Source organism: Schistocerca serialis, chromosome 4 (assembly GCF_023864345.2).
Source record: "Schistocerca serialis cubense isolate TAMUIC-IGC-003099 chromosome 4, iqSchSeri2.2, whole genome shotgun sequence".
Lineage (NCBI taxonomy): Eukaryota > Metazoa > Arthropoda > Insecta > Orthoptera > Acrididae > Schistocerca > Schistocerca serialis.
In genome coordinates, this window is record NC_064641.1 from 440,242,976 (window position 1) to 440,258,121 (window position 15,146).

The 15,146-nt window shown below is 37.4% G+C and overlaps 1 protein-coding gene and 1 non-coding gene across 6 annotated transcripts in view; one reads left to right on the forward strand and one right to left on the reverse strand.

Moving 5' to 3' along the window:
• The window catches only part of LOC126475060 (tripartite motif-containing protein 2-like), a 454,750-nt gene that overhangs the window by 18,338 nt on the left and 421,266 nt on the right, over positions 1 to 15,146 (reverse strand). For all 5 annotated transcript variants that reach the window (XM_050102612.1, XM_050102615.1, XM_050102611.1 and 2 more), the window contains exons 6-7: positions 6,178 to 6,408; positions 2,579 to 3,280 (exon numbers count right to left, since the gene is read on the reverse strand). In XM_050102612.1, the coding sequence (XP_049958569.1) occupies positions 2,579 to 3,280; positions 6,178 to 6,408 (933 nt within the window). The remainder of the gene's footprint in view (positions 1 to 2,578; positions 3,281 to 6,177; positions 6,409 to 15,146) is intronic.
• On the forward strand, positions 7,656 to 7,730 carry Trnas-cga (transfer RNA serine (anticodon CGA)). The gene has a single exon. It is a non-coding gene; the product is annotated as a tRNA-Ser (tRNA).

Consider the following 15,146-nt stretch of genomic DNA (forward strand, 5'->3'; position numbering starts at 1 on the left):
TTCTGAGCTGTACGATTGACTGACACCCAAACCTCCAGATGTCAGGTGCTCAGATCGGTACCAAACATTGTACGTCGATAGAGTATTGACCAAAACTCTGATTTAGTTCGTACTGTATGCTACTGTCCAGCAGAATGAGCGTAAACATTAATTAAAAGTAACACCAGAATTATCAGAGCATATCAATGAATAATTTGTGTTCTTGGTATCCGTGGGTGAGTTGGTAGAGCGTTAAATCGGAGTACCAAGGGTCTCATGTTCAAATCCTTCTGCTTACAATTGTGAAACTTTTATATGGGAGAATTTTTTTCCAACATGTAAAAAGACTTTTCGGAGTTTGTAGAAATGTTCGTTTCACAGTGCTTTCGCTTTGTTAGTTGAAAATAGAAAACCTGTAGAGTACATTTGTATAGATAGGTGTAGTGATCTGTCGGACACATGTGACAGAACAGACACTACTCAAGATGAAGCAGCTAGTGCATTTGTAGTTTCACAGAATACATGTAAACATTGGTACAGTAGAATAAAGAAACCGTTGCATCACACTTACTGAAGTATTAGTAGTCATAATAAAATGTAGTCTATAGATTTAGTACTTTCAAATAAACAAAGCGGAAGCACTGCCAAAAGAAAATTTCCACAAACTCTGAAAAGTCTTTACAAGTCAGTAAAATATTCTCCCTACACGCAAAAACTATTCATAAATATGCTTTTGCTGTGCTCTATAGTTCTGTCGTTACTTTTAATTAATGCAAGACGGCAGCACATAGTACGAACTAAATCAGACATTGGGTTGATACTCTATCAACATACAATGTTTACTGCAGATATGAATGTCTGACCCCTGGAGGTTTGGGTGTGAGAATAGATGAAGTTTGATGTATTATTGTAGTATACTCTTGGAAGCACTCCATGTATTCCAAATAATCATAAATCTATAGAAAACATACTAACTTAATGGTTGACACCCCTTTAATGTCAGTCTGTGCAGTTATAAATGTGGTATCCGAAACAACAGCAAAATCAATAAACTAATTATGCACTGATGCCCTTTTAAAAATATACAATTTAAATGCACTTTCTGTGTAAAGTCTCTTTTTCTTATTTCTACCAAATAAGGGCTGGAAATTGGTGGGGTAAAACTAGCAGTGAGTAGCTACCATGCAATCCACATTCAACACGTAAGAGGAATTGATTGTGCTTTCAGACAATTGAACACAAACCTCCTATAACATAAAAAGTCCAACAATCACAGCTCAGATAATGTAAGCAGTAGAAAGCTATAAGTATAATAACAGGACATATGTGTAAATTGCTCAGGAATGAATATGTCACACATGCCCTGTGAAACAGCAGTGTATGTTTTCACTGAGATCTTTCCCTTTATCTCGGGTAATCACACACAAAAGTTAAGTGACTTTCATGAAGTCATTCAGCTGACAGATTTTAGAGGGAGCAAAAATGAAATGTTTCCTTTTTCAGATAATTTTTCTCATACCATTCTTTGGTATACTTTAAACTCTAAAACATTTCAATTATTACATATTTCCTACTGTCTCTACGCAGTATGTATATGTGTAGTTAAATTATGTTCTCTTTTCCATTAATTTATTTATTTTTCTCCTGTTCTGTGGAACCATACGAGCCAAATCTACTTAGTCGAATAAAAAGTCACTACATTATTGGAAGATTCTGATAAAAATAAAGAGAGGAGTTATAATAAGGTTGATAAATGAGTGGCGCACACAGTAACAGGTTCTAAACAACGGCAAGGAACTATTTTATAGTGCCATAAGAAAGCCCTTCAATTAATATTTGAAAATACAGAGATTTCTAGCCAAAGTTTTCAGATCTTAGGGAATTTTCTAGGAAACAGAAACAGCAGAATAGTGCACATCTTTCTACACAGCAGTTAACGGAAGTGATATTCAAGTGCAAATAGTTTTTCTGCATAGTGGTTATTGAATGAATGCTCCAGATAATTTGGAATGATTTTTGTTATTACCACAAATCCGATGAGGGAATACACTGTCCCTTGAAAAAGTTCGAAGATTTATTTCCTTTCTGGCAGATAAGTGACATTTGTGGCATAACTACAGTGGCAGCTTGAACTGACAATGTAAACAACTGGTGTGTATTTGACCAGACACTGTTAAGCAGTGGGCATGCGCCCACAGTGTGTTGATGTTAATGGTACAAATCCCAATGGAACAATATTTTTAAATTAAGTTTTCAATACTCTCTCTAGAATGTACTGTAAAAGAGAAAAGTGTGTGCACAGTTTTTCCCAAACCCATTGATTCCTGAAGAGAAAAGACAAGGATGGCTGCTGCGACTTGTAGATGTTTTCTGGAAAAATCAATAAGGATGACAAAACTTGGTGTTATCAACACAAAACAACAAAGGGCAGAAATACACATCTTAAAATTTCTCTCTCTCTCTCTCTCTCTCTCTCTCTCTCTCTTTCACACACACACTCCTTGGGACTGCAAACAGGAATTCTGCTGCTTACAGCTGAGTCCGTAATGTGGAAAACTTACTTTGTAAGTATAAAAAGCAAACAGAAAATTATATTTACCTGGAAAAGAAGCTTTCCTTCAGAGTCAAACACAAAAACACAACTGATTCCATTGTCAGCCACTAAAATGTGACCATATGTTCTGTCCACAGCTACATCAATAGGTTCTTGGAACGCATTATGAGAAAACTTTGAAAGAGTTTGGCCATCAGTTGACATTTCTGTCACTGTCTTAGTCCTCCAGTTAACCACCACAAGTCCACTGTCAGATACCGCAATTCCTGTACAACTGCGTCCCACAAGTCCCTCATTTTCAATGTGTCTTACAAATTCCAGGTCTTGCGTCAGCACTTTGATTCGAGAATTACCAGTATCCACAACATACACATTTCCTGAGTCATCCACAGCGATGGCAACTGGCTGCAAGAATTCATCTTTGCCAGAACCTCTGATTCCATAGACAGATATGGGATTGTTGTGCTCTGTCACATCGAAGAATAATGGACAGTCTTTGACAGGGCGTTCAAATACAGACACACGTAACATGTAGCGTCCAGGTGCTGGAGGTCTGAAGTGTATACGGTAGGTACCATCATCACGATCCTCTAGTTCAGCTGGAGGCATATCTGCACTGCTGTCTACTCGGGCCACTTCTGCTTTCACTGGGTCACCACCAGATGTGCGAGGGTCCCCACGGTAGTCAACTGTTCGGAGAACAGCCGATGAACTCAACTGGGTCACAGCTGGGCCTTCGAGATTCACCTGTACCAATTCAAAAATATTAACATATTATCTTTACTTTTATGTCATAGGACTGATATTTCAGGTAATTTTCTACACTGCAAGCACTCTTAGTTATAACCAAATTCCCATACCTAAGTATGAGAAATTAACTTAATTTTCGTGACACTCTTATCAGTGTTCACATTGAGGAAGTATCATTACTGGTATTCAATATGCTGGCTATCTTTCTGTTATTTGAGAGTTCCAGTAAATGATTATTCTTTTTTTTGATTTGTTACATTATGTCTTAACTACACAAGAAGTGGACTATTGCAGGAAATGATTCAAGTTTGTCCAACTACTTACAATTCTACGAAGTGTGTGTAGAGAATACATCAAACTGTGTACTTTATGCAATATGGTGAAACAGGTGAGGTAAATGTGGCAGCAGAATTCTAACTGCTAACAAATGCACCTGACAGCCTTGTATCATAAAGTTGCCATTTGTGTGAAATGAAGTATTGAAACATTCAATCAGATCTTAAAGTGTACTTGGAATTATTAAATATTACAGGCAGTATTTGCCAGACAGCATCATGACATAAGCATAGGTCATTCTTCATGGAGCAACTGGTTGATACTGATCCACAGAAAGAGTACATTGTAATAAAACGGTACTTTCAATAACGGTGAGTACAGGATTCCTGCATTTATACGTAAAATGTGATAAGAGTCTAGATTACAGAAAATGCAACTAGCAGTGGACCTTAATATCACATGGACTTCAAGGTTGACTCCCTATAGTTCATAAAAAGTGTGATTGGTACTGACAATTGAGGTGGACAAATGGCAATGTTGCTGAATGTGGCTTACGGCATTTCACACCTGGTTGCTACTACATGTGTTCTTTGGCAGTAGAAGCAAAAACTTTGACAACATGTAGGTCATATATGTATGCGTGAATTTATTTACAGTTGTTGCTTGTAATCTCAAAAAACTAAAAAAAGAGCTATTTACTATCTAATATGTTAATGTATCATAACGTTATTTGTTAAAAACTATTTTTGCAGATCAATGACCATTTGCAGATTTTTGTTTCTGTCATTAAATATTAGCTTTATTATGCAGCTCTACAATGATTTACAATATTTTATCAACAAGTTAACAGTGATGATCTGAAGAAGGTACTCACTATGAGAGATCAGTAGCATGCTCCATTCTTAAATTCCTGTGTGTGTTTTATCTATGCTAATGGGAAAACACCACTCGCGTCACTGTCAGAATTTAATTTAAAATATTATTCTTTAGCATTGCTCAACCTATCACTGCTCACTCCAAGATATATAATTAAATTTTCAATGCATTCTTCCATAACACCTTTATTTTTTGCTACCTCTCTAATGATACTTGCAATGCTGATCACAGTTTTCATTCATGTGAAACTTGCATCTTGACTGACAGCTGCTACAAGATTTTCAGCTTGTTTGCAGCAATAATGTAATTTTTCATTTGTGCTCATAGGCCTTCAATGGCAATGAAGCGACACTCATATGGAAGAATCCAAATGGTTTCATGCCCATGCAATTTTAGTGATCTTGTCAACTATGCATGTTGGAAACTGTGGTTTCTTTTGTGTCACAATTTTGAGCAATTCTGCCTTCTTCAAATATTCTCTGACATCCACTTTTTACTGTTTCAGCCCCTGAATAATATAATTTTTTTCCCCAAAGTTGGTGCCTTATCATGAACAACAGAATGATAAGGGGCAATGTCCATAATGATCACTTATGAGTGAAACATTAACAAGGATTTTGGCACACAACCATCTGATGTACCTGTATGTAAAACAACTATTCACCCTCCTTTTCCAACAGGCACTGCAATGGTCCTCTCAGGCATTCCATCACTCCAGCCTCCACGTAACGAATGGCTGACATTAACCCACATTTCACCTATCCACACAATATTTTCAGATCTCACACCTATGATCCTGCACAGAGATCTGCATGTGTCCTTTTCATTAATATTTTGCATTCATTAAACACTGCATAGCTGAAGCCTATGTCTTTCAGCACTGTACATAATGAAAATTTGCTTCCTTTAAAAAGATCGTCCTTCTGATGCGAAATGAGTAATTTAGATAGAGGGGGATTGTTCCCTTCTCTTATAATAGCTATATATACACTGAAGTGCCAAAGAAACTAGTGTAGAAATGCATATTCAAATATAGAGATATATTAACAGGCAGAATACAGCTCTGCAGTTGGCAACGTCTTTATAAGACAAGTGTCCGGTGCAGTTGTTAGATTGGTTGCTGCTGCTGCAATGGCAGGTTATCAGAGCTTAAGTGAGTTTGAATGTAGTGTTATAGTCGGTGCACAAGCAATGGCATACAGCATCTCTGAGGTAGCGATGAAATGGGGATTTTCCCAAAAAAGATCCTGCAATAATGGAATCAACAATGACTGAAGAGAATTGTTCAATGTGACAGAAGTGCAACCCTTCCACAAATTGCTGCAGATTTCACCACCATTGCATCATTAGTTAATGCAATAAAAGATGCTAATTGTCAAAGTGTTGTGCATCTCAAACCAAGTTCAAGTAGAATACAACAGCCAGATGAAGGAAACCGATGGAAGTTTATCATGTATCTGGGAGTATGAGAGAGTAAGAAAAGGTGGAATTTCTAACCAAAAGCATGACAATATCTGATCGTTTATGGGTCCATTCTTTTTTGTCTCGTTAAATTACTTAGGATACAATGTAAAAAGCATGAGAATGAGAAATTGTTTATCGAAATGGTACCACAGGGGAAAAGAATGGAAGTTTGCACACTCTTCCATCGTATACAGTGACAATGCACATAGATCCACAGTAACAGTAACAGAGTTGCTGGGGAAGGATAGACATTATTTTGTCATAAGAAATATACTTACTGTACACAGGCTTGGGAATGTTGTCGATGTTCGAACACGACCAAGAGTGACCAGAGCAGATTCCATAGTCTTCAAGCTGTCATTGTGTGAGAAGTCACAAGCTAGGAAAGCATTCTCCCGGGGTTCTCCTAGAGGGCCAGCTGCGTCAAGTTTCTCTGTCAAGCTACCAATTCGTTGTGTTATGTTGCGTACTTCCACCTGATACTGAAGACCTTCACATTCTCGTTCCACCTGTAATAATAGTATTTTGGAAACTACTACTTGCACCACAGCATGTAAAAAACTTATGAGGGGCATAAAGAGTAACAGAAGTTCTAGAATTAAGTTACTGTTGACATTAAAGGTAGCCACAATAGTACAAAGATCCTTCAGATCTGCATATCTGAAGTCCTTCAGTCACAGGACCCTATTCAATTCTCTCCCTTTCACTGCACCAGTTTTAGGTTCCATAAAACAAAAACTATTATCTACATCCCTACAGGACTATTTCCATCCTTAAAGTGAGAAAACTGAAAGAATGCATGTTAATGGAACACATCTAAATCATCTTAATTTATCTAATAATATTTTACTGTTTTCTTCTATTGCAGACGATCTTAATGGACCAAGTTGGAAAACAGGGTTCAAAGTGAACTAAACCAACACATACTGAAAAGAAAATTGTAAAAATCCGTAACTAAATCACAGAATCAGTTTGAGTTGTTGTATTTATGACATTTGCACACGTTCGCCTGTATGTGCAGTACAAGAAACAAACAATGGTGGTTTCAAAGCTAAGCTACCCATGTGTGTGAAAAGGAAAGTGTATAACCAGTTTGGATTACCAGTTTTGACTTACGGCAGTGAGGTATGGACATGAACTGCGGAAACTATTCAAAAGTGAGTATTGCTCAGTGAATGATGGAGAGCTGCTTATTGCAAATTATTAGCAGAGGCATGTTCTTTGCTGGATTAGAAGAGAGAGAGAGAAGGAAATACCATGGCTGCAACCTAACGAATGGTGACATACGATGAATGCATATAGCTGAAGATCACAATGCACTGAAAAAGACTTTGGTTATCAGTGGGGGCAATTTTTTATTTACATATCTAGAGTTTAGTAGGACCAAAAAAGGAGCCAATCTATTTATTTACACATCCACTTCCTTAGGAACAAACTGAGGAGCCAGTCTCCATGGTTATGGACGAAGTCAGTTCATGTAATTACATTAGAAAAGCTAATCTATATCTATACTACTATAATTATAAAAATGTTTGACATTGAAACTTCCTGACAGATTAAAACCGTGTGCCGGACCAAGACTCAAACTCGGGACCTTTGCCTTTCTCCGGCAAGTGCTCTATGGCCATGTCTCCACAATATCCTTTTTTTCAGGAGTGCTAGTTCTGCAAGGTTCGCAGGAGAGCTTCTGTAAAGTTTGGAAGGTATGAGACGAGGTACTGGCAGAAGTAAAGCTGTGAGGACGGGGCGAGAGTCGTGCTTGGGTAGCTCAGTTGGTAGAGCGCTTGCCCGCGAAAGGCAAAGGTCCCGAGTTCGAGTCTCGGTCCGGCACACAGTTTTAATCTGCCAGGAAGTTTCATATCAGCGCACACTCCGCTGTAGAGTGAAAATTTCATTCTATGTTTGACATTATTACAAAAATCTAAAGATGTTCTTGCTAGATGGACTTCAAACTTTCACAGAATAATCTGACTCTAACACACACAGGGGAAGGAGGGGGGGGGGGGGGGGTTTGGTTAGCAAAAATCTCGAAAAGTTCACGACCAAAGTACATAGGCTGTATATGCTTTTAAACAGTGTTGTGCTATGCCCTGCTATGAAAAGCGTGCAGCTTCATTTTCTTTCCGGCAGTCAGAGTTAACCACAACAGCTGAGCATTTTATCATTAGTCAAATTGTTTCTCCAATACACATTTTTTCTCCTTATACATAATGTTAAACAAAAGCAGTGTACTCAGTCATATGCTATTTTGCTTTATTCCTCAGAGTTGGTTTTAATAGAAAACAGGAAGTTATATTTATGGCTTATTTGCATATGATTACACTTTTACTACTGAATCTGAATCATCCAAAAATTTTGTAATCCTGCCATTTCACAAATTAAAAGTATGGAATAATGTCAGTGAAACTACTATCCTCACAGATGCAGCAGCAAGAGAGGTCTATCATACCCCATATACAATTTACATATGTATTTTAAATGACTGCAATTCCCAGTCAAGGATCTGTTGCTAATAACAATAAACAAAGCTCAAGGTCAGAGAGAGGAGGAGGAGGAGGAGGAGAAAAAACGGATTGGGGGGGGGGGGGGGGGGCAGAAAGAGAAAGAAGAAGAGAAGGAGGAGGAGATTAGGATGTACAATTACCATACATATTTATCAATTACAAAGCATAGCTGTGTTTGCTAGTAAGAAATAAAGCAAATTTAACATGAATCCTATACAAATGGCAAGCTGCCAAGTTCATATTAGCATAATCAACACCGTATCAGAGAAATGTTCTTAAATTTTTTCCAGGAACACACTGACGGAATAGCCATGAGGAAGTTCTTCAACTTAGCCTAAAAAAATGTGATGATTACTGCTAGGATATTTTAATTCTAGTGGTAGCTTATTGAAAATGGATGCAGCAGAATACAGTACACCTTTCTGCACAAGAGTACAGAAATTCAATCCAAATGCAGGTTGGATTTCTTCCTAGCATTAACTGAATGAAAGCTGTTAGCTCTTAGAAATAATCTCATGTTGTTAACAATAAATGACATTATATATGTGGTGTCTGTTCTTTCATACATCTCAAAAAAACACACACCATTTATGACGACGGCCAATGATCCCTTCAGTGCAGATGCACACCAAGCTCAAACTCTTAAGGGAATTTGTGACATGCTGCAAGAAATGAAGATAATGAGAGGGCCACTACATCAGTAGTGTGTGGTACAAGTTGAGAATTTTGGTGTGATGGGAGGTGTGCTAGGGTAGTCTGTGCAGTTGTGATGACCTCTGTGTCTGGATGGCATAGTGGTCAGCACATCAGCTTAGTAAGCAGGAGACTTGGGTTTGAATCCTGGTCTGGCTATAATTTTCAACATGCTCTGTTGTTATAAATCAGTTCCCAGTGACAGCTAATCCCTTTATTCTCTACATGTCTTAACAACCAATATTTAAAAGAAGTGTACTGAGTTTTTTCACAAGATCCTGGACATAGTCTATCAATGACAGCTTACCATCTATCTGAACACTTAGGAATTTGAATTGTTCAGACTCATTAAACATATACCCATTCTGTGCTGTCAAAATCTCAGTTTTAACTGAGAAAACTGAGTTTTACTGTGATTTATTATCAATTTATTTTCTTCCAGCCATGGACTTTTATCTTCAGTTGCACTATTTGACAGATTGCCTATGTTGCACTCAACATCCTTCAGTATCAAGCTAGTATCATCAGTGAACAGAAGTATTTTAGAATAACCTGTCGTATTAGAAGATATATCATCTATTACATAAGACACAATCGTGGTTCCATCACTGACCTCTGAGGGACGCTCTACTTCACCGTGTCCCATCCAGACACCAACTCACAGCCATTCTTGTTATTGTAGAGAATGACCTTTTCCTTCTGTTCTTTAAGTATGTGAGGAACCAGTTGTCAGCTACTTCCTCATTTTCTATAACAGTTTAACCTCTGCAGTAATACCAGTTGTTTCAAAATGAGTATTAGGGTTTTAAGGCTTTGTAGCATTTACTACATTCAACTTACAGTTATAAATAATACATGAAACAAAAGAACAACTCAAACAGTTTCATCTGTATACCTGTGAACAACAGTGAAGAACTTTTTGAAGGGGAGAGAGTCTTTCATGCATAGCTCCCAGAAATCACTTCGGAAGGTTAATTCTGAATTAGCAATTCCAGTGACGTATGTGTGAAGACTTTTAAGCAGACATTTACAACTATGTCCTTATCATTTGCAGTTGTTACAAGCTCTACAGCCTTCAGACAATGATTTACATACCAACTTTGCAAACAGAATGTAACTGCATGAGAATGATTTTCTGGATTGTGCCATCTTCAATGGTGAATCAATGTTTCACCTACATGGAAATGTGAACATACATAATGTGCACATCTGGAGGTTAGCAAATCCCCATGAGATGGTACAGTTGCAATGAGATTCCCCTAAACTGAATGTTTTTGTGCCATAGCTGGTGGAGAATATATAGGCCTTTCCTTTTTGGTGAAGCAACTATAACTAGTGTTTCTTATCTTGATGTGCTAGAAATGTGGCCTTTTCCTCGACTGGAAAAAGCTGAACCACAGAAATTCATTTGGCAGCAAGATGGTGTGCCACCTCACTGGCATAATTCAGTATGTAATTGGTTAAACGATATTGCACCCGACTGCTAGGTTGGCCACAAGTGGCTAAATAGGGCATGTTTTGCTTGGGCTCCACATTCACCCACTCTAACGCCCTGCAATGTTTACCTTTGGAGATTCGTAAAGGATCATGTGTATGTGGCTCTGCTACCAGCAACCTAAGAGAAGGGGTTGAAGCAGTTGTTGCAACAATTTCTCCAGATACAGTTATCAAGGTTCGGGAAGAATTCACCATCAACTGTGTGCTGTATGACAAATGTGATTCATTTGATGTGTTATTTATAACTGTAAGTGAAATGTAATAAATGCTACAAAGCCTTAAAACCCTGATATTCATTTTGAAACACCCAGTATTTTGCCATCAACAGACTAAAACACCTTAGTTAAATCAAAGAAGGCACTTAATGTTCATAACTTCTGGTTTGATCAGTCCAGTACCACACAGAAAAAAGAGAATATAACATTTTCAGTTGTTAATCCCTTCTAAAACTAAACTTGCTTATTCACATTTATCAATTAAAAATGTACACGATTTCAAGCATAATTCAAAGACATATCAAATGTTTCTCTAATCTGTTTTATTTCTTACTTACACACAAGTGGTTTCACAAAATCTTTGGCCATTCTCTATTTTCTTTAATTTTTTTATTAAGCTGTTTTACTATTGAGTACTTTAATCCTTTTGGAAACTGACCATTCCTAAAGGAAAAATTACAAATGTGGCTAACATACACAGCACAGTGCTTCAGTATCCTGCTAGATACCCCATCATATCCATGACTGTCCTTAGTATTTAGTGATTAATTACTGACACAGCCTCCTTCCTGTCACTATCGCGAAAGTGTATTCCAGATAGCAGTGTTGGTAAGCCATTTTCCAGGAGTTATATGATTTTCTACAGAAAATAAGCTTTTACTTAATTCTCTTGCTGTATTCAGACTGTGACTGTTAATACTGGATATATATCTGACTTATCAGTAATAACATGTTTATTATGATGTATTGACTTAATATACCTTTGACCATGTTCTGTGGGCCTGCCACTTCCTTCATGACTGACCGTACTGCTTTATTTTTATCCTGAGAACTAGCTGTTCTGTTTGCATATCACATGGTTTTTACCGTCCTAATAACATTTTAAGCACTTCACAGCAGCATTTATAATGGGCTACTGTAGTTCAATTGTTGCTGTTTCTAATGTTTTGATGTAATTACACTTCTTTCCGTATGCTATCCCTGTTCCATTAAACAGCCATGCAGGTTGCCTGTTAGTACTAGTGCCCTGTTTAAAATGCTCTAATGGAAATCAACTTTGAAAGAGCATGAAAGTGTGTTAAGGAAGTATTATATTGTGCACATGCATGTGTACATGAACACACACAAATTCCTTTTAGTATTAAACTTGTGCATCATAGTCTGAAAGGCCATTAACCCCTTTAGTAATTGAATCCACTGTCTAATAATGAAGAATGAAGGAACTTTTTTTTATTATTATTATTTATCATACTGTTCCCTTACACTCTGGTTAGAGATAATACAGTCTACATCAGATGATATGAATTTAGAGATCTTCCAATATCCTTGTACAATCACTTATAAAATTAAGTCACCACATACAACTAAATTTTGAATGAATAACTTTCTCTGGCTTCTAGCTTGAAGAGAAAAGTGAAAATTCAATTGCTCCTGCACAGCACTCAATGACCTGTTCAGTGCAGTGCTTTAGCACATCAAGAGATTCAAATGGGTTATCAATTTTCACATACACGGCAACTCCCCCACTATTCAAAGAGCTCCCCGAGAAACAGCCAGCTGATCTGTATCTTGGCACAGAAAGCCTCTGAGTCACTGTTTCAGTGGTGCTCTGATGTACACATAATGTCCAAGTCAATATCAGCAAGCAGTTCCCTAACTTTATCTCTAATAACACTTATATTTTGAGGAAATATGCCAGTTCCTTAAGTACTTTGATACAACTGTATAGTCACAAGAATTCAGCTCTGGTGTACTGCATTTGTTCACAAGCTGTGATTGCAAGGCCCCTGATGAGGCAGAGTGGCAATGACAAAATAGTTTGAATTATGTACACAACCACCTTCCTACATGAAAACACAAAAGGAAAGTCCATAGTGACTATTGAGAAAGTCACATATAAAAGAATTATAAACTTTCTCAACAAGCACAACCTAATGTTTGGAAAACAAAATGGATTCTTAAAATGTAAATCAACTAGCACAGCATCTGCTCAGTTGACTGAAGAGGTAATAAGTGGCATTGAGAACAAGCAACATGTTGTACTTATATATAACGTCCATGAGGAACCTTTTGAGTGTGTGAATGCTACTATCCTATTATGTAGGTGAGCTATGGAAATTAGCATTAGACGCACTGTTCGTGACCTTATAAAGTCTTACGTAAGTAACCAAAAACAGTTTGTACTGCTTAAAACTCGAATTGGTGTTCATAAATCCAAAATCACTAACATAAAATATGGAGTTCCCCAGGCCTGTATTGGGTCCTCTTCTGTTTTTTGATTTATGTAAATGGCATAAAATATTGCCTTCAAAGTTACAAAGTATTTCTGTATGCGAATGACGTGTCCATTGTATGTAAAAAGGAATCATTTAACAAACTAGGGACCCATTGTAATGATGTGACAAATGAAATTGTTCAGTATTTTAACAAAAGCCACTTAAATGTAAACACCAGTAAAACATGTCCCATGGAGGTCAACAACAGTAGTTATAATGATAAAATTAAACTATACATACATAATGAATTAGTAAAATAAAAACTGACAAGGGGAGGCCGCCAATTGTGAAATTCAGATTCGATTCATACTGCGCATAATAAAAGCTCATGGCCAGAGGTGTAATGTGACAAAGCACCAAGATGCACTTCTCAGCCGTTGTCGAGAAAATCGACAGTTAAAAGAAACCGTTGCTGTGAAATACTCTCTACGATTAATAATTTTCTACAGCGTCGTGGCGCAGTGGTAAGCACACGGGTTCGTAATCCGAAGGTCGCCGGATCGAATCTCGAGCCATGCAATTTTTTTTTATTATTAGTTTTTTGTAATTCATATATATATACACACACACACACACACACACACACACACACACACACACACACACACACACACACACACACACACACACACACACACACTATTAATGAATTGCTTATGCATGTTGGTGAAGGCGGATCGCTCTCCAATTGTACCGCCTCCATTTTTCCGTTTTTTTGACAGGGTGTACCAAAGCTCTCCCGTCCGCACTGATTGTCGACGATGTTAGAAGTTGCGCTAGGGACCGCATCTACCTTCTTTCGAAGTTAGCAGGCAACTACGCTGTTATGCGGGCTCGTTTCGGCCCATTCAACATCTGTCCTTCAAGTGTAACGAGCGAGTAACGGAGTTTATATTTCATACCTGCCGCAGCAAATTTGTGTTCGTGGGGTCTCTATTCTAATTCGAACGTTTGACTTACGCTATATGTATTCGTTTCGCAATACCGTTTCTACGTCTTCCGTTAACTATATGTAGTTAACATTATGAAGACAATTAATAACATTTGTGAAATACAACTTTGTTTGCGGAATACATAATGATGTTCGAAGTCGCCAGTTATTCCACGACAAACGACTTTCAACAACTTATTATATGCATAATTGTTGCAACTGATTTCCGGGAATTATATATATATATATATATATATATATATATATATATATATATATATATATATATACACAAAAATGCTAAAAAAAAAGGGCTGCACGGCGCGAGATTCGATCCGGTGACCTTCGGATTACGAACCCGAGCGCTTACCGCTGCGCCACGACGCTGTAGAAAATTATTAATCGTAGAGAGTATTTCACAGCAACGGTTTCTTTTAACTGTCGATTTTCTCGTCAACGGCTGAGAAGTGCATCTTGGTGCTTTGCCACATTACACCTCTGGCCATGAGCTTTTATTATGCGCAGTATGAATCGAATCTGAATTTCACAATTGGCGGCCTCCCCTTGTGAGTGTAAAATTCCTTGGCTTAACAATTCAAAGCAATCTAAAATGGGACACACATGTTGACACTCTAGCATGTAAGTTATTTACAAATATATTTGCAGTTAATATGATTTGCAAGTTCTGTAAAGACACTGTTGTTCCAAAGACTGCATACCATGCTTTATTTTCCTCTCACCTGAATTATGGAATAGAAATTTGCGGAGGAACCACCAAAACAAATTTAAATAAGCAGTTAATACTTCAAAAAAGATCTACAAGATTCATGCCATGGCTAGTTTCCGAATACTGGTTTGCTAACCATAGTAAACATGTACATCCTAAAAGCCTTATTAGTTGTTAAAAGACTGCAGCCCAACATTTGTTCTGATTTGCATAAGTAAAATACCAGATATAAAAAAAATTACATCAGCACCCACAGAACAGCACTATGAAAAGGGTCCACAATGCAGGTTTAAAATTAGCCAGTGAACTGCCCACTACAGTTACGACCCTTCCCACAATGAAGCTTAAATTTCAGCTAAGGAAATTCCTGTTACAAAATTACTTTTACTCATTACAAGAATATC